General features: G+C 43.4%; 1 protein-coding gene across 1 annotated transcript in view; it reads right to left on the bottom strand.

Moving 5' to 3' along the window:
* Nucleotides 1-4413: 4413 nt before the first annotated feature.
* LOC124594269 (toll-like receptor 2 type-2) overlaps nt 4414-19662 on the bottom strand; it is a 108922-nt gene continuing 93673 nt past the window's right edge. The window contains exon 7 of the mRNA XM_047132633.1: nt 4414-6433. Within this exon, the coding sequence (XP_046988589.1) occupies nt 6179-6433 (255 nt within the window). The 3' untranslated portion in view covers nt 4414-6178. The remainder of the gene's footprint in view (nt 6434-19662) is intronic.

Here is a 19662-nt window from a genome sequence, read left to right as displayed (position 1 = left end):
AAGGATGTAGGTTGCAGTAGGTACTGAGAGATGAAGAAACTTGCACAGGATAGGGTTGCATGGAGAGCTGCATCAAACCAGTCTCAGGACTGAAGACCACAACAACAACTGTTGATGAATGTGTGGAAGGCATACGTGTCCTGTCTTAAATTTTTGGTCGAGAGGTAAGTAAGATGTTGATGTTTTCACCGGCCGGTGTGGCCATGCGGTTCTAGTTGCTTCAGTCCCTTAACCGCGCGACCGCTACGGTCGCAGGTTCGAATCGTGCCTCGGGCATGTGGGTGTGTGATGTCCTTAGGCTAGTTAGGTTTAAGTAGTTCTAAGTTCTAGGGAACTGATGACCTCAGATGTTAAGTCACATAGTGCTCAGAGACATTTGAACCATTTTTGTTGATGTTTTCCCGCATCGATCGACGCATGCGCTATATTAAGATAGAAATACTTGATTAGTTCGTAACCGTGAGTATTGCCTGGAAATACACCTGTTACAGAAGTAATACAGCTTGACTTTTGTTTTAAAACATTAAAATACATAACCAGATTACACAACGTGAAGCTAACAGGTGCACTTCATCGGCACTCAGACTCGCAAAGTTCCTCTAACCAACACTCGTTACACTGTTCTGTTCTATCTGATTCGTACAAACTCTTATGGAGGGCCTCTGTTCTTTTAACTGCACCAGTGAGCAGTTTATTTTACATAACTTAAGCTATAGAACTAATAGTATATCAAAATACACGAAAATAAGCACATTGATGTGTTAATAAGCCAACGGCCTTACCGCAGTGGCAACACCGGTTTCTGTCAGACCACCGAAGTTAAGCGCTGTCGTGCCCGGCTTGCACCATGATGGGTGACAGTTTGGTCTGCCGAGCGCTGTTGGCAGGCGGGTTGCACTCAGCCCTTGTGAGGCAAATCGAGGAGCTACTTAAATGAGAAGCAGCGGTTCCGGTCGTGAAAACTGACAACGACTGGGAGAGTAGTGTGCCGACCACATGCCCCTACATGACTGTATCCAGTGACACCTATAGGCTGAGGATGACACGGCGGTCGGTCGCCAGTACCGTTGGCTCTTCCGAGACCTGTCCGGACGGAGTTTAGTTTAGATGTGCTTATAAAAATGGTGTCAACAACATAATTTTCCCACACCAAATGATGTAAATTCTACGTGTTCTCATTAAACGTGATTTTTTTGAACTGTAAAAGAAACTTGTGTAAAACTGACAGCAGATATACTGAAAAGATTCTTCCTTGCCTTTTCTATGGTGCCTGTAATTAAATATTCGTCCTTATGTTCCATAAATGTGTAATTATCTCAAGAAAAGGTGACTCGATAAATATGAAGCTGTGTTCTTACTAGTGTGTGCTAATCTTATCAACTGCTGTAGCGTGTATTTGCGTCCCTGTACTTAATTGGTTGTAAATTATATATTCAATCTCATTACCCTTGTGCCACTTCCGACGGCTAATTTAGTTGCTGTATCGTAGACATCTCAAGAGGATTCGATAGCGCTCAAGGAGCGTCATTCATTGTCACAGCGGTGGCCGGTGTCAGTTTTAGTTTGACAGAAATTAATTTTGTAGCTCAACTCAACTAGTCCGATAGTGACTGCTGTTATTCTTAAGTCCAAAGACTGTCTTAATGCAGCTCTCCATGACAGTATGTCCTATGCAGTGTCTTCGGTTCTGCCTAACTACTGCAACCTATCTACGGTCACCTGAGCTTCCTACTGTGTTCAAGCCTTGGTCTCACTCTACAATTCACCCCTATCTTCCATCTTCTCCCCCCCCCCCCTTGTCAATCCACTCCTAACAAGCGCACAGACTTACTCACTCACTCTTCCCTCTTCCCCCCAGTGCCAAATTAACAATTCCTCGATGCTACTGGATATATCCTGATACATTGTACCTAACTTTAGTCAAGTGGCACCATAAAGCTCTTTAACACTCTACATCACATACCTGTTCTAACAATTTTCCGTAAGTGCATATTCCCAGAAATAACACTATGTACGTGTATTTTAGAAAATCTAACAACATGGGTGAACATTCTGACACTGCAGCTTCGATCTGAGGCCTTAAGTAAATAACTTTATTTAAATTAAAAAAAACAATAACCACAAAAAACCATCGCAGAAATGTTGCCTTCTGGAGAAACGTGTTTACAGGTGTGAAAGACGAACTCATCACCGAAATGTTGCTTATAGCGCTGGCCAATGCTGTGGATTGTATCCCGATACAGCACTCTACTCGAAAGTGATGACAGGCGTCCGAAAGCAGGTACGTGATGGCGGACCAAAATATATGATGATTCCCAACCCTGCTGAAATCGTGGAACTGCTTGCCTGAGGTGTGCCTATGCACCTGGCCACCTCTACACTTTTTTACAACGATCATCAGGGGTCTAACAAATCCTGCTCTCGTCACTGAAGGGAAACTGACACCACCGAGTCAGGTTACATTACAGTTATTGTTACCCATGTTCTTCACACAAGGTAGTAGGGCTTTTGAGTTGTTCTGTGTTATGGCCGCCTGGAGTACAGCGTATCGTGTGGAGACGCCTGCTTACTGGGTGGCTCTAAACAATCCCCACAGTTGACAGCAGAAAGAAAGTGCGCGCTACCGTCGCAATTTCGTCAGAGTGCATACGAACCATAATTTGTAACTAACACTCATGAGCTTGTGTTGTTGACTGTCGACGATTACTACGAGGCAGAATTTCGATCTTTCGCGGCTGATGATGGCAGCCGAATGTTCGAATGACGTGATTGTGGCGTATGCCAATTCGGTGACCGAATCTTCTTACTTCAGAAACAAAGCGCTGAGGATCTAAGAGTGAAATGAGCATTAGAGCAATGTCGATAGACAGCATGGTGTAACAAGTCGCATTGTCCGGTTCACGGCTAGAGACGCAGCTCGTTCCATCGAACCATACGGTAAATTCAGGTTTACTTTAATCTCCGTGACAGAGGTAGCTGGACGTAGTGGTCTCCAACGAGAAAAACGATTTCGTTAAGGAAAAAAGTATACAGACATGAGGATACTCCAAAACTTTTTGAGCATTTTTCCTGATTGATTTGTTGTGTATTGGAAAAGTCAGTATAGTCGCGAGCCTAGATTTCTGTAATTAAATTTAACTTAGGTAACTTCAGATAGCAAATTTCAGGAACATGTTGTGGTGGTACATGGTCACCTCTAGAGAATCAGAGAGGCATAGCTAATCACAGTGATCGTACTTCATTCCACATACCTCTTGAGAAGTTGCCATACAGCCGATTCAGAACATGGGTTGAAATATTTGCAGCACAGGATGACAGTCGCAAAAGCATTTTCAGTGGACTGGACAAAGACTAGACATAAATAGTAGACATGGTTCTGAAAGCCGGCAGGTGTGGCCGAGCGGTTCTAGGCGCTTCAGTCTGGAACTAGGCGATCGCTACGGTCGCAAGTTCGAATCCTGCCTCTGGCATCGATGTGTGTGATGTCCTTAGGTTAGTTAGGTTTAAGTAGTTCTAAGTTCTAGGGGACTGATGACCTTAGATGTTAAGTCCCATAGTGCTCAGAGCCATTTGAACCATTGGTTCTGAAAAAGTCACCATTGAAGATTTTCAGCGCTGTTGTGGCTAGTGAGAGTAAGTTGAGTACACTATATGTACTCGGAACGCTTGTACGGTCAAAACTGATTGCTGTATTTCGGAGGTTTGGTCGATTATGGAACAGAAAACAGTGTGCATAATGACACGATTGCTTCCAGACGAAAGCAGAATTTGGTTGCCTACTCGAACATATATAGTAAACATAGTGCATGTGCAGTACTTGAACTGGTCGTTTTTCATATGCAAACGTACAAGGCTATGAAATTAAAGAAACTGCAGCCCTTTCGTCTGAGTTACAAGCCCGGAACCGTGCCACGAGGCGCATTGGTTAAAACCTACGAGTCGCATCTGGAGTTTCATTACCCTTCCAGCGTATTCCACGATTACCTTAAAAAACTTAAGGCAAAATCTGGTATATTTCCTTTAAAAATAGCTCGGCCGATTTCCGTACCCAGTCCAAGCCGGTGCACCATCTGTAATGACTCTTCGGTGACGGACTTTTAAAACTCTTAAATTCTTACCGTGAGATCATGCCAAAAATAAATGTACCGATAAAACAGGGTGAGGGGGGAGTAAATGCGTGAACTCAGGTTCAGAGGCGTGAGCGCTAAAACCGACACGAATGTAAAAGGAAAACATTTAAGGGTTAGCATTTTTTTTCCTTTGTTGTTCTCCCGTCCTCGTCTCGTTACACAGGCTGAGTTAGCTGGTAGAGGTACAAAAGACATGCCATTCTCCCATGATATTTTATAAATAAGAACCCAATAATAGTATATAATACACATATTTTAAAAATGGTAAATACAAATGCGGTTACAAGTTTTATGATTTAATTTTAATGTCATGATTCATGGTGGTTTACAATAAAGTTTGACATAGTTTTGTCGGTTACGGAAGATGAAGACAATAGCGATTAGTGGTATCAATAGGAATATTTCTAGTGTGTCTCAGCAGCCAGTTTGGGAGATTTACGTGTAGATCTTAGGTGGAAGGTTTTGAAGTCAGACGGAAAACAGGTCACAGAAGTCATCATGTGGAAGAGGAGAAACGGCCAAGAGTTGGTAGGATGGACGGACAAAGGTATACATTTCGTGGGCTGCGAGGAGAAGGTGCTTGACACATTACAAAGAGAGGATGCCTGGTTTGTGTTGGTGAAAGGTTGCAAAGTTGAGTTGGGGAAGATGTGGGAATTGTACATTTATTAAGTTTATCGGAGGTGTGGAGTATTCAGAAGTGTTCAATGTGGGGAAGAAATAAATGTGATAAGTTGGTTAAGGACAGACGTTGGAGAAGGTAAACTAATCTGGAAGGGAAGGTGGAGCACTTGGTAGTCAGTGATATGGAGGTATCTGTAGAATTTCGAATCTGCAGAAAATTATGCTGCACTGACAAAAGAAACGATGGGATGGATTAGAGTTGTATGCGTGTAGAGTATGGTGGAAGAGTTCAATTCCAATATTCATCCAGTAACTGGTTTTACTCTTTTGTTGGTCCTCTTTACGTGATCAGTGATTGGTGGTTCAGGTCACTTTAGTGTTAACGGTTACTCTGAGAAGATTTAATATGTTACTGAGACAGGAATTATGGCAATAGGCGATCGGTAGAATGGATATGACTCTTTACAGTGTAATGAAGTGATTGTGATTTATTCGGTTTGTTAGTGCAGTCACCCCTGTTTCCGTGAAAATACCTTCACAGCGAAGCAATAAACACAACTGCAACACACAACACAGAGGTATGCATCAATCCTCAGAGAGATGAAACAGTACTGTGATGTGGTTTGCCGTCGCTGCGGGAACAGCCCACCACTGCGTCGTTGTGTCGCTCTTCCATTGCAATCAGTGAACCTATACACGAGGTGCCCGTCGGTCAATGTTTCATCAGCAAACCTATTCACAGTACTGCTGTTTTTCATTGTTAACGCTGTTGGAAAATAAAACCTTAGACGGAACCCAACAGTACTGAATGCAAGCCGAGTTGAAAAGGGCATCACGGTTGTCAAAATCAGGTAGAAATAAGATACACACACAGTGCATATCTTCGACATTGCACTGTTGTGCACTATTTTAGATACAAACCTATTTGGGCAAGAAACCGAACAAAATGCAATAGCTTTAACGAGCCGTCAGAGACCCTGGACCCCTTCTACCAAAATAGTGAAAAGGTATCCACGAACAGTAACAATGAAGTTCTGGTTCACCCTGTATAAGCGTAGTGTGCATGAGTTGTAGGAGTAGGAAGAAGATGGAGCCCTTAGGCATGAGGTGAAGGGACAGAAGGAAGAATAGTTGTTGGTCATAACAGAGGTAACGCAATAAGGCAGATATAGGAAACTGGAAGTGGAAATATTTGGAGCTTGAAAGTGAGACCAGAATACTATACATGGTCGTAGGCTTTCTGGACATCAAAGGGTACAAAGGTAATGGATTTTCAGTAGTTACGTTGATGGGAGAGCAGGTGCGTGGCCCAAAGGCTTTGTTCATCGGCAGATAATCCCTTCCGGATAGATTCTGGGTGGAATGCGCTAACCGCTGCCGTCCAGATGGCTCTGGCAGTGAGGTGACCGCTGACACAAATGCTGTCAGCAGCGGCTGACGTCAGAGCAGGTGAAGCAGCTGGCCCCCAGCGCCCTCTTGAGTCTGCGGAACGCCTGCTCCTCGTACTGGACGTCGCCCGCCTGATGCCACTCCACGTAAGTGCGGGTATCCATGAGGAAGCGCAGGTGCCGCGGCAGCGCCGAACGTTCCAGCGGTTCCAGCTCCAGCAGGATGATGAACTCGCGCTGCGACGGGTCCAGCGTACGGTGGTTCGCCAAATCCATCTCCCACAGGCACCACTGCAACAGCCGGCGTGCGCATGGCTCACGTTGTTCAGATCACTCTCCTCGGGTCAGTAAGTTTACAAAATCAGTCAAGGCATCGGGAAACATGCTGGCGACAGCTTCGAGCGACCTGCTGAGGTGGAAGATATGCTTTGGATAGTTTCCTGATTAGCTCCTTAGCATCACTGCACAGGGTGGCGATTTGTCTGGAAAACCAGGAAATTCTGGAAGTCTAAAGGGAACTTGACTAACTGGAAAATTTTGAGGAATTTTAGATAACTCTGAACGGCTCAGGAAATTCTAAGAGACCTAAGGTAAGTTAAGTTGTCATTTTATTACAATTTACTCTTAGATTCTGCTTCCAAATCTATCGATTGTAGACTTGTATAAGAAAAGATGAAAGAGAGCATTGAACTTATGTAACGTTGGTAAGCGATCGTGGCTACCTCCGGCATGTCCTTCGACATGAAGGATCTTCGTTATCATGTTCGCTCACCATTCCATGATTATGAATGCGAGTAAGAATTTCTGATGTAGCTGTAAATTTGTCCTTCACACAAAAACAAATGTAAATTCCTTGTTTGCACTAGACTGTTTTATAGATCAGTATTCAATATACATGTTTCAGTTCTTTTTTGCTAGTTTCCGTTGACAGTAGCACTTTCCGCGCTTTCTCACGTTTTCATGTTTCAAGTTAACAGTCAACGTAGTGAGAAAAGCGTTGCGTCCTTGCAATCAAACCCTATTGACATTAAATTTCAATGAGAACAGTTAGAAGTGTGTTCCTGAGGAGATTTGTTATCGCAGTATGGCATGGCACGCCAAGGAACGGTGACAGACGACGGCAACGAAAGAGTTTGCAGCGGCAGCAGTGCCCTGTAACTTACGAAAGTTCTGCTAAAACGGCAAATCCTAACTGAACTAGGAATGATCCATAATAAATAACGTGTCTACTAGAAAAATTTCGTTTGCGCCAATAAAATGTAGTAAAGTAGAACCTGCTCTTCCATAGAACAAAAATTGGTTCAGGGAAATTTGAAATTTCAAGCAGAAAAATCTGAAAATCACAGGGAAATCTTTTGATGAGACAAAATCACGAATTTGTCACGAGGAAAAGAAAAAAATGCTGTTATTACACTGATACGTCAGCTAGGCACATTAACTAGTCACATTACTAATACGTACGGCTTTGCTGACACAAAGAGACAAAAGCGTCTGGTACTAGTATTCATGCGGATACAAGTAACTGTGGGTCATTGTTCCATAAACGTAATGTAACGAATCTATGGAACGGCAACTCGTTCTAGTTTTGAAGCTGGACAGTAAACTGCTTTAGGTATCGCGGCTCGTTGGAAAACAGGAAACTCTAATTTATTAACTGCTGACTTGCAGACAGCTCGTGACGTTCTAGGAATATGGGGACAGTGTTGTTGACAAATAACCATCCTCCGTTCGTATGGGGGGCCAAATACAACTCACCTAGTCAGCAGTGTAAACAGCAACTGGGTCTGCAGATTGCTTAATCGTCCCTCTGTAGGTGGCATTTATGGATAAAGGGCCACGAGAACACGTCTAAAACGTCACAGAAGCACCTCCGTTTGAACTACATCCTCCATACTCTGCATTTTTTTTTTACTTTTTTATTTTTGCTTTGGACAGCAATGAACATACAACCAGCAGTAGTTACAATGGAGCCATGTTAACGTAACTAAAAATTTCACCGCAAAACAATAATGAGACTCTGACGTACTAACATAAGTTCGTAAAATCAAATAAAACCCACAGGGACGAACATCATACGGGCAGCAGTAGCTACATTAGTGCGAAGTTAACGGAATTGTAAAATTCACAACAGAACAATGACGAAAGCTTGACGAGCAAAGGTAAGTTCTGTTCGTAAAATGAAAACACACCCCAGTTTCCGGATCGGCCTGGTTTCAGGTGGGGATGAAATCTACTGCAACGTATAGTCTGAAGCTGGACACCGGCATCTTCTAAACAGTCCGCGAGCAAAGTCTATTAAATATACGGCCGCGAGGTGACCGGTGTTATAGTGCTGGGATATGTGCCACTTGCAGTTCCATAAGCAGCTTTCTGAATCGTAGATTTGAGATCCATATAAGGGATCGGTGTTGGGCCTAATTGTCCTTCCGTAATGCTCCTCTTGGTTAGACGGTCAACAATTTCATCATGGCGAATACCGTGGTGCACTTTTATCCAGAGGAAGCGAACGTCTGTGCTCAATGTCCGCGCGTCTGCTATGGACGCCAAGATATCCGAAGCATATTCGTTAGTCTTTTATCAAATACTGGATATTAGAGTTTCCGCAACGCACTTTGGGAAGCCCGTGAGGAGCAGTAGGAGCCCTAACGTCTGTTGTGTGCTGTGGCAAATGGCTTCCCTCATGACCAGTGACGCCGCCGTAAAGACAAACGATTCAGACGAAAGTGCAAACAATTGGCAGAAGCCGCTAGAGGGGCTGAAGAACGTATATGCCACAACCGCCTCAGTTCTAGAGCCACCCATGTGGATGCAAGCGTAATATGGCCAATGTCGGATAAGGAGATGCTCTAGGTCGAGGCTGACGTTCGTCTCCTTTCTGAAATCGGACGGCAAGTACGACGCGAGGGCTGGATTGAAGGAAATGCCAAACGAAGAGGGAAAGGAAGGGACTTTTGTGTTTTGTAGAATTAGTGGTAAGAGATGTCGCCATTTCTTATAGCTGCGGACTAGTAAGGGAGTTCGGTTCGTTTTTCTTCTGTCAGGTACCAGTGTGAGTCCACAGAATTGAACCACCGCCTTGAGAGTGGCACAATCAGGTATCGAAGACCGACTAAAGAGAAAAGTCACTCTGCTGTTTAAACGCCTCTTTGGAGTTTCGGTGCACGCGAAGCCTCGCATCACTTGAAAAGAAACAGAATCTCGACCCATCCAACCTCACTATATGCCTCCACTGGGATACTGTCCGGTTTCTGTGCTGTTTGGCCGACTGCAGAGGTGACCTGTGAGAACATTTTGAGAGGTACCTGTTTCTAAATGTCCGTTACTTGCAGTTCACTTCGCAATATTCGTCCGGAAACCGGCTGAGATGGAACTGCTTTCTCCAACAGCAACGATCTCTGTCTGATTTGAAACTACTGTCGTTGGCAAGACGTTCACTCTTTTTTGGTTCCTCTGGTTGTGACCTTTTTGCGGCTACTGTTCAAATGCCTTGTTAGATGACTGCGAGTGGTACATCATTCTTTGTATACATGTTGTGCTCGCGACTGTGAGAAATAAAGAGTTCTGGCAACTTCATTCACGGTTTCGTCATGGGCACGTCAAAATATGATAACACATTTCAGCCATTCTGTAACGTCCCCGAGAAACAAATTAATGCGCTGATTCCCTACAGCCAACTGGCGTCTAACACCACTCCACTCACACGATTTACGCCAGCGGTGGGTGATCATATAACCATCCTGTGCCAGTTTTACACCACCAACAGCCTCAGACAGAGACCAGTGTTCCCTTCTGAGGGGTGACTGTTTCACCACTGGATGGGTTCCACTATATAATGAGACACAATGTTAATTTCACAGTAATATCTCAGAAAATAATAAAGGCAAGAAATCCTTCCTGCTAACACCCATATTTCTAGCGACTAATACTCATAGCATTAGGTTGGTGCGTAAGTTCGTAGCGTTTTCTTTTGCATGTTGGCATCCTGGTTGCTGTGGGGCTATTTATCGAATGCCATCTTTTATTTGTAAACCACTGTCATTAGCTGAATTTACATTTGTCGTTTGGAGATAGTAAGTGAAGCTATGGACACTAGAAAATGGAGCGCATCGGAGCATTTCCGACCTATTCTTCTGTTTGAGTTCAGTAGAGGGGTGACAGCAGCGGAGGCAGCCCCAAACATTTGGGCCGTGTATGGGGATAGTGCCATTGGAAACAGCACGGCAAGAAAATGGTTTCCTTGTTTTAAGAAGTATTGTTTTGACATTGGTGATTCTCCACGTTCAGGAAGATGTTCGGGGTTTGATGAAGATCGTTTAAACGCTATAATCGACAATGATTCATGTCAGTGTACTCAAGAACTGGCAAATGTGTTGAACTGTGATCATTCCACCATCGTGCGACATTTTCGTTCAATGAGAAAGGTTAAAAAATCGGGTATATGGGTACCGCATGCTCTAAGCCAAAATTACGAAAGCCAGCGGGTGGTCAGGTCTGCATCTCTGCTTCCTCATCATCAATTGGCTCGTGAACAGCACCAACCATTCTTATCCTGTATCGTTACTGTTGGCGAAAAATTGTGTCTTTATGCTAACATACGGAGAAGAAAGGAGCGATTGAGTTTAATGAAAGCAGCAATTCCCCGTACAAAGACCTGCGTGCATCCGTGAATAACAGTGTTATGCTTCTGGTGGAAAAGCGACGGTGTGGTGTACTACGAATTGCTTCCCCGCGGTGTAACCATCACCGCTGATATTTATTGTTTTATTGTCAACAACTGAGACGGCTTGCAGACACAATCCGAGAACAACGAAATGGAAGACTGTGTGAAGTGATGCTACGCCACGATAGTACCCACATTCTGCTGAACTGAGAAAAACCACTACACAGGAGTTGGGTTTCGAAGTCTCTGCGCTCACTTTATTCACCTGATCTTGCACCCTCAGATTTTCACCTTGTCTGCTCTCTATCGAACAGACTTCAAGGAACTTTCCGGATGAAAAAGGGCTCTGAACACGGTTCGACGAGTGCTTCGCCTCCTGATTTCTACAGTTGTGAAATCGAAAAGTTACCCCAGCGTTGCCAGACTGTTATGTGATCTGTTGTGTTTTATAAACTTAATGGAAAAACGCTACGAACCTGTGCAGTAAACCAAAGAAGAGTGTGGAGGTGAACAGATACCAATATACTCCTACCACGGGTTCAGCAGGGATCTGGTCCATCCATGTTTTGGGATGGCATTGCGTACATATGTCGCTAGACTCCCATCGCTCTCGAGGGCGATTTGAGGGCTGCACCGTACTGGAACAAAATGAGCCATTCCTGTAGACAACATTTCGACGATGAGGTCCCACATCAGTGCATGACCCCACACTCATGAACGCCTCCCTCCAGCAGGCTGGAAGCATCCGAATGCTATGGCCAACGGAATGTGCTGACATGAACTCGACTGAGCACGTTTAGGGCCAGTTGACATCGGAGTGCTTCGTCACATTAGGGGAATCGCCGTTGTCGTGTAGTACGGCTTGAGCAGCAACGTTCGACCACATTTTGCACAGCATTCCCAGGAGGACTCAAGCTTGTTGCAAAGCACAGGGTGGAGGAATACGGTGTTGAATTTAGCTACCCACAGAACTTGATTTCGCATATGTGTATTAAGATGGGCTTTCTGGCCAGAGTGTCTTTAATCTGGTTACTGTTTTTGTTTTTACGCTTCTGGCTATTAACAGCGCAACATCAGGAAGGATAGTAAATAATGAAGTTTTACTTATGGTTAGTACACAGTATACTAGGAAGAACACACGATTTAATTTGTACGTGGTTTGGCGTATCCAGGTTGTGAAATTTACTATACAGAGCAACAGAGGCTCTCAGCTGCATGGGCATGGGTTCGAATGACAGACACGTTATGTCATTGGATGCTGCTTCAGCTCTATCCCAGAAGGTTATCTGATGTAGTGGCTAGCAGGTGATGTCGGTCTAGTCTCTCGGCAACCCATGAACAGATTTAGTGGGTAAGGCGTCTCATAACACCTTCTCTATCAAAGTAGGTCAGAAAACTGCAAACTAAATGCGGTCATGTGCTACCACGTTGAAATACAATGTTATAGTGGCCTCGAAGATGGGCAAAGCTACCGAACTTAACACTGAAGAAATATAAAGGCTGCTGCCCACATAACCGTAACGTGAACCACAGGTGATTATGTTGTGTTCTCAATGACATCCCATGCCATAACTTTAGCTACTGAGCCCATATAATGTTGTTGTTGTTGTTGTTGTTGTTGTTGTGGTCTTCAGTCCTGAGCTCTCCATGCTACCCTATCCTGTGCAAGTTTCTTCATCTCCCAGTACCTACTGCAACCTACATCCTTCTGAATCTGCTTAGTGTATTCATCTCTTGGTCTCCCTCTACGATTTTTACCCTCCACGCTGCCCTCCAATACTAAATTTGTGATCCCTTGATGCCTTAGAACATGTCCTACCAACCGGTCCCTTCCTCTCGTCAAGTTGTGCCACAAACTTCTCTTCTCCCCAAATCTATTCAATACATCCTCATTAGTTATGTGATCTATCCATCTAATCTTCAGCATTCTTCTGTAGCACCACATTTCGAAAGCTTCTATTCTCTTCCTGTCCAAACTATTTATCGTCCATGTTTCACTTCCATACAAGGCTACACTCCATACAAATACTTTCAGAAACGACTTCCTGACACTTAAATCTATACTCGATGTTAACAAGTTTCTCTTCTTCAGAAACGCTTTCCTTGCCATTGCCAGTCTACATTTTATATCCTCTCTACTTCGACCATCATCAGTTATTTTGCTCTCCAAGTAGCAAAACTCCTTTACTACATTAAGTGTCTCATTTCCTAATCTAATTCCCTCAGCATCACCCGACTTAATTTGACTACATTCCATTATCCTCGTTTTGCTTTTGTTGATGTTCATCTTATATCCTCTTTTCAAGACACTGTCCATTCCGTTCAACTGCTCTTGCAAGTCCTTTGCTGTCTCTGACAGAATTACAATGTCATCGGCGAACTTCAAAGTTTTTATTTCTTCTCCATGGATTTTAATACCTACTCCGAATTTTTCTTTTGTTTCCTTTACTGCTTGCTCAATATACAGATTGAATAACACTGGGAGAGGCTACAACCCTGTCTCACTCCCTTCCCAACCACTGCTTCCGTTTCATGCCCCTCGACTCTTATTACTGCCATCTGCTTTCTGTACAAATTGTAAATAGCCTTTCACTCCCTGTATTTTACCCCTGCCACCATCAGAATTTGAAAGAGAGTATTCCAATCAACATTGTCAAATCTTTCTCTAAGTCTACAAATGCTAGAAACGTAGGTTTGCCTTTCCTTAATGTTTCTTCTAAGATAAGTCGTAAGGTCAGTATTGCCTCACGTGTTCCAATATTTCTACGGAATCCAAACTGATCTTCACCGAGGTCGGCTTCTACCAGTTTTTCCATTCGTCTGTAAAATATTCGCGTTAGTATTTTGTAGGTGTGACTTATTAAACTGATAGTTCGGTAATTTTCGCATCTGTCAACACCTGTTTTTTTTGGAAATGGAATTATTATATTCTTCTTGAAGTCTGAGGGTATTTCGCCTGTCTCATACATCTTGCTCACCAGATGGTAGAGTTTTGTCAGAACTGGCTCTCCCAAGGCCGTCAGTAGTTCCAATGGAATGTTGTCTTCTCCCGGGGCCTTGTTTCGGCTCAGGTCCTTCAGTGCTCTGTCAAACTCTTCACGCAGTATCGTATCTCCCATTTCATCTTCATCTACATTCTCTTCCATTTCTATAATATTGTCCTCAAGTGCATCGCCCTTGTATAGACCCTCTATATATTCCTTCCATCTTTCTGCTTTCCCTTCTTTGGTTAAGACTGGGTTTCCATCTGAGCTCTTGATATTCATACAAGAGGTTCTCTTTTCTCCAAAGGTCTCTTTAATTTTCCTGTAGGCGGTATCTATCTTACCCCTAGTGAGATAAGCCTATACATCTTTACATTTGTCCTCTAACCATTCCTGCTTACCCATTTTGCGCTTCCTGTCGATCTCATTTTTGAGACGTTTGTATTCCTTTTTGCCTGCTTCATTTACTGCGTTTTTATGTTTCCTCCTTTCATCAATTAAATTCAATATTTCTTCTGTTACCCAAGGATTTCTACTAGCCCTTATCTTTTTACCTACTTGATCCCCTGCTGCCTTCACTACTTCATCCCTCAGAGCTATCAATTCTTCTTCTACTGTACTTCTTTCCCCCACTGCTGTCAATTGTTCCCTTATGCTATCCCTGAAACTCTGTACAACCTCTGGTTTAGTCAGTTTATCCAGGTCCCATCTCCTTAAGTTCTCACCTTTTTGCACTTTCTTCAGTTTTAATCTACAGTTCATAACCAATAGATTGTGGTCAGAGTCCACATCTGCCCCTGGAAATGTCTTACAATTTAAAACCTGGTTCCTAAATCTCTGTCTTACCATTATATAATCTATGTGATACCTTTTAGTATCTCCGGGATTCTTCCATGTATACAACCTTCTTTTATGATTCTTGAACCAAGTGGTAGCTATGATTAAGTTATGCTCTGTGCAAAATTCTACCAGACGGCTTCCTCTTTCATTTCTTACCCCCAATACATATTCACCTACTATGTTTCCTTCTCTCCCTTTTCCTACACTCGAATTCCAGTCACCCATGACTATTAAATTTTCATCACCCTTCACTACCTGAATAATTTCTTTTATCTCATCATACATTTCATCAATTTCTTCATCATCTGCAGAGCTAGTTGGCATATAAACTTGTACTACTGTAGTAGGCGTGGGCTTCGTGTCTATCTTGGCCACAATAATGCGTTTACTATGTTGTTTGTAGTAGCTTAGCCGCACTACTATTTTTTTTATTCATTATTAAACCTACTCCTGCATTACCCCTATTTGATTTTGTATTTATAACTCTGTATTTACCTGACCAAAAGTCTTTTTCCTCCTGCTACCGAACTTCACTAATTCCTACTATATCTAACTTTAGCCTATCCATTTCCCTTTTTAAATTTTCTAACCTACCTGCTCGATTAAGGGATCTGACAATCCACGCTCCGATCCGTAGAATGCCAGTTTTCTTTCTCCTGACAATAATGTCCTCTTGAGTAGTCCCCGCCCGGAGATCCGAATGGGGGACTATTTTACCTCCGGAATATTTTACCCAAGAGGACGCCATCATCATTTAACCATACAGTAAAGCTGCATGCCCTCGGGAAAAATTACGGCTGTAGTTTCCCCTTGCTTTCAGCCGTTCGCAGTGCCAGCACAGCAAGGCCGTTTTGGTTATTGTTACAAGGCGAGATCAGTCAATCATCCCCTGCAACTACTGAAAAGACTGCTGCCCCTCTTCAGGAACCACACGTTTGTCTGGCCTCTCAACAGATACCCCTCCGTTGTGGTTGCATCTACGGTACGGCCATTTGTATCGCTGAGGCACGCAAGCCTCCCCACCAGCGGTAAGGTCCATGGTTCATGGTGGGCATATAATGATAACGAATACATCTGGCAACGTTCGCATATAATGATAACGAATACATCTGGCAACGTTCGCTCTTCTCAGAGCTTCCATACACGGATGCGTCCATTGTGATGCCGTACGTAGGAGTGGGACTCGTCTGAAAAGACGACGTGCTGCCACCCATGCATCCAGTATTGTCGTTGGCCGCAACACACGCTGCTGCCATGTGAAGGGTACCGCAACACTGGTCGCTGTGCTGACAATCCATGTTTCCCCGAACACAGCCGCTCTGAACGTGTGGGCAGTTGTCTTGCTGGAGGCAAGCTCATTTCCTGACACAATACACGTGGCGTGGCTCTACAGTCCTGCATGGCCGAGTTAACAGTGTGTCTGTCCTCTCCGGCGCTAGCCGTGTGGGCGGTATAGATTCTGCATCCTATTGAGTATCGCCTTCGCAGACTCATGCATTACAGTCGTGGGATCCCAGACCATCGTGATCACTGATACCGTGGAACGAGAAACTACTCACTCAATAGGTCACAGTCCTGCTGCTGCTGAGTATCAACACACACTGGTGAGTGTTTCTGCTTATTACACGACGCATAATATGACCTTCCCATATTCTAATGCGTTTTCTGAATGAGAAGCACACTATTTTATTTCCTCCTCAATTGTAGGTTCTGTATATCCTAATGTACTGCTTTTCTTGTAGACCTGTCACCTGGTCTTTTCTCTTTTTCTGCTAGAAATTCTTCAAAATGCTTTTTCCTTTGTCCAATAGGTATAGATTGTATTGTGTGTGTGAGACTGCTAGTCGCTTTATTCTTGTTTATCATCTTCCGTGCCTCCATCAGTCTCCTATATCCGTTTCCCCACATACTTTTGCCCATGCCTCTTCCTTACACTTCCTTGTTAATTCGATAGCTTTCTTCTTTCAGTCCCATAGCTTAACCATATGTGATGTAGCTTCTTCTTTTCCTCAGCCATCTCCAACAACTCCATGGTCATCCATTCAGTTCTTACTCATCTATCCCGTTTCCTTACTAAAGTCTCCTCCGCTGCTTCCTTAATCAACTGTTTCAGAAAACCATACAACTCATTTGCACTCCAGTTCTCCTCCTCTGCTTCCAGGCATAGATTTAACATTTACTGAGACTAAATTTTCATACTTCCTTCCTGTAAGAGAAGTATCTTATATTTTGGCTCCACTATAATTATACTTCCAGAATCCTCCTCCTTCTCCTCCTCCTCCTCCTCCTCTGCTATCTTTGTCTTAATCGGAAAAGCATTTTTTGAAGTAACTATGTAATCATAGGAGCCACACTGTATTCCCCTTGTATTGTACCTAAACACCCGCTGTCTTTGCACTATTACATAGTCTATGACCGAGTTTAGGTCCCTTGGCGGGATAGCCCACGTTTATTTACGAAGTTCTTTACGCTGGAATTGAGCATTCATAACAGTACACTCCTGACTCTTACAGAATTCAACCAATCTCCTACCGTTATCATTCGTTACGTCGTCTCCTCAGGGTCCGGTAACGTCACCATTTAATCTTTTTCCAGTTCGACCATTTAAACCCCCATTATTAACAATTCACGTCCACCTAGACACTCGTCAGCCATTTCTTGTAGGTCATCGAAACAGTCTCCCTTGTTATCCTCAGGGGCATCTCTGCTATGGCCATATACATCAATGAATTTCTGTTTTATTCCATGAATTTTTATAGTTACACCGATTATTCTTTCATCCACCCTTCCTTCCAATCATTTATTCTCTGTTTCCGTTTCCTTTTTATAAGAACTCTTAACCCAGAATTTGCTCAAGTATTTTTTTTTTCATTCCATTCCAAAACAGAACATAAGCTCTAATCACTTCTTATCCAGTAAAAGAGATGATGTAAAGTGCAAGAAATGGGAAGTCAAGGTTGCTAGAAGCCAGGTGTTCTTTGAACACAATAATTTGCTCATCAGGTGCTCCGTGGGTATTCAGAGTAGACTGATGTTGATTCTATCTCCCCAGACCAATTAAAACGATAGATTATTCCAAGAAGTTAATAGGCTACCTGAAAAATCAACTGCTGAACGCATTGGGAACGTTATTTGATAAGATCCTGAACTCGTCAGGGGCCTCGTCTGCTGCTTTTGGTTGGAGGACCTGGACATTTGAATAGAATAATTTATCTTGTGGTTGCTGAATGATAGAATTTGATCTGGTAAACGTAAGATCTATCTAAACAATATGAAATTTACTCATAACACATTAACATCGTGATTACAAACAACTTGAGAATGAATTTTACATAAATAAAATAAACAGTGATCAGAAAAAGGAATGCTTATTACGGTCTCCGCCAGCATGATGCTGAACAGCCACGGATGAGATGGTGCACAGACACTCAAAGTACACGAAAAACTTTTTGAATCGTGATTTTAAAACTTTATTATTATATAAAAAGCAGAGCATGCATCAGACAGAGTGCACAAGAGATCAATGAATAAAGGAAAGAACAGAAAGAATCATAACCAGACAGGTGAACACTGAATTAACTCAATACCGAAACGACACATGAGTGTTTACGGAAGAAAATGCTCTTTGAAAAAGGACTTCTACTGCAGAAAACATGCATACTGGTACGTGAAGAGCTTAGGTTACATTATGAAAAGCGAGAGTGGAAAAACGAGAGTGGACTCGTCTCCTTTCATTCTATAGCGATGACCGAAGTCAGGAGAAGTGCACACTGCTGATCCGGCCCACCGTGACTACGGTCAAAATGGCTCCAGACGAATCACCGCGTGCTGTGGTGCAGAGGCTTCTAACCGTTGTTGGCGTGGGCCGATGTGCTGTGATCGTAAATGGTGTATCTCATCATCTTCCTGTTTACCGGTCGCAGATCCCAGTAAGTCCAAAGTAGAACTTTGAAAACTTGGCAGAGGGCCGTAGTAGAAGAAGATGTGTTCAAGTGCGGAATCCGAAACAGAATGAGCATCCTAATGAGAATCGCAAAAAGTATCACCTCTCTAAATTTTGATGACATCCCTTTATACCTCTGGAAGCACCCGTTCCACCGCCCATTGTTCGAAGTAATTCCAGAAAGGGGCTAAGTGCTCCTCCAATGAGGCGTCTGGAACTCCGCTCACTACCTTTCAGCATCACGTAATAGATGTATCCATCAGTGAGATTCGTGTTTATGGAAACGAGAACAAAATTTCGCCACGTTCCTACGGGCAGTCACATTTGTGGGAAATTCTGGAAATTTTGTAGAGCTTCGCAAAGAGCTCCCACAGAAACGGCAGAGTTTGTAAATTTCGTAGACCCATAGGCGAGCATATACATAGCTTGTGTTTGGAGACCACCGCAGAGGGCGATAACGGCAAGTGGACAACTGAGGACCCCGCCGAAAGTTTGCCGACAAGCGGAGTCCTCACCCCTTACACCATTGGTTTCCGGTTCTGTTATAGAGGACTCCAGTCGACCGTTTCACCGCCCATTGTTCGAGGTACCTCCAGGATAACTCCTGAAAGGCTTGCTTGACTACCCGTCCAGTCCCGCTAAGGTGAAACCTACACTTTGAGTGACAGAAGCTCCTCAAGAGCGTGCAAAACATTCCACCTCTTTCTGACCCCATAGGAGAGGAATTCCCTTGATCAAGTCCAGATACATTAAAGAGAGAAACTACTACAAGAATGAAATATTAGGTTAGGTGTAGGGAGATGAGTTATGTATATTTCTACAAGCTATGGCCTAAGCACTCATGTAGTCAGCACACAAAACAAGTGAGAAGTCGACAAATAAAAACAGAATCGGAAATTAAATGAAGCAAGAGACACTTGCATGTAAATTCAGTATGTAAATAGGATAAAATGTAATGAGAAGGCCTTAAACGTGCTGCAGCCTCACAAGTGGACCGTGTGGAGTTGTGACAGAATTGTGCAATTATGGGCCCCTTTAGATGGTGAGACTTAAATTTGAATTGTCCAGTCAGATTGTGGGGTGAGAGGAAATA

This window comes from Schistocerca americana, chromosome 2 (genome assembly GCF_021461395.2).
Source record: "Schistocerca americana isolate TAMUIC-IGC-003095 chromosome 2, iqSchAmer2.1, whole genome shotgun sequence".
In the NCBI taxonomy this organism is placed as follows: domain Eukaryota; kingdom Metazoa; phylum Arthropoda; class Insecta; order Orthoptera; family Acrididae; genus Schistocerca; species Schistocerca americana.
This window is presented reverse-complemented; position numbering and strand designations above follow the sequence as displayed.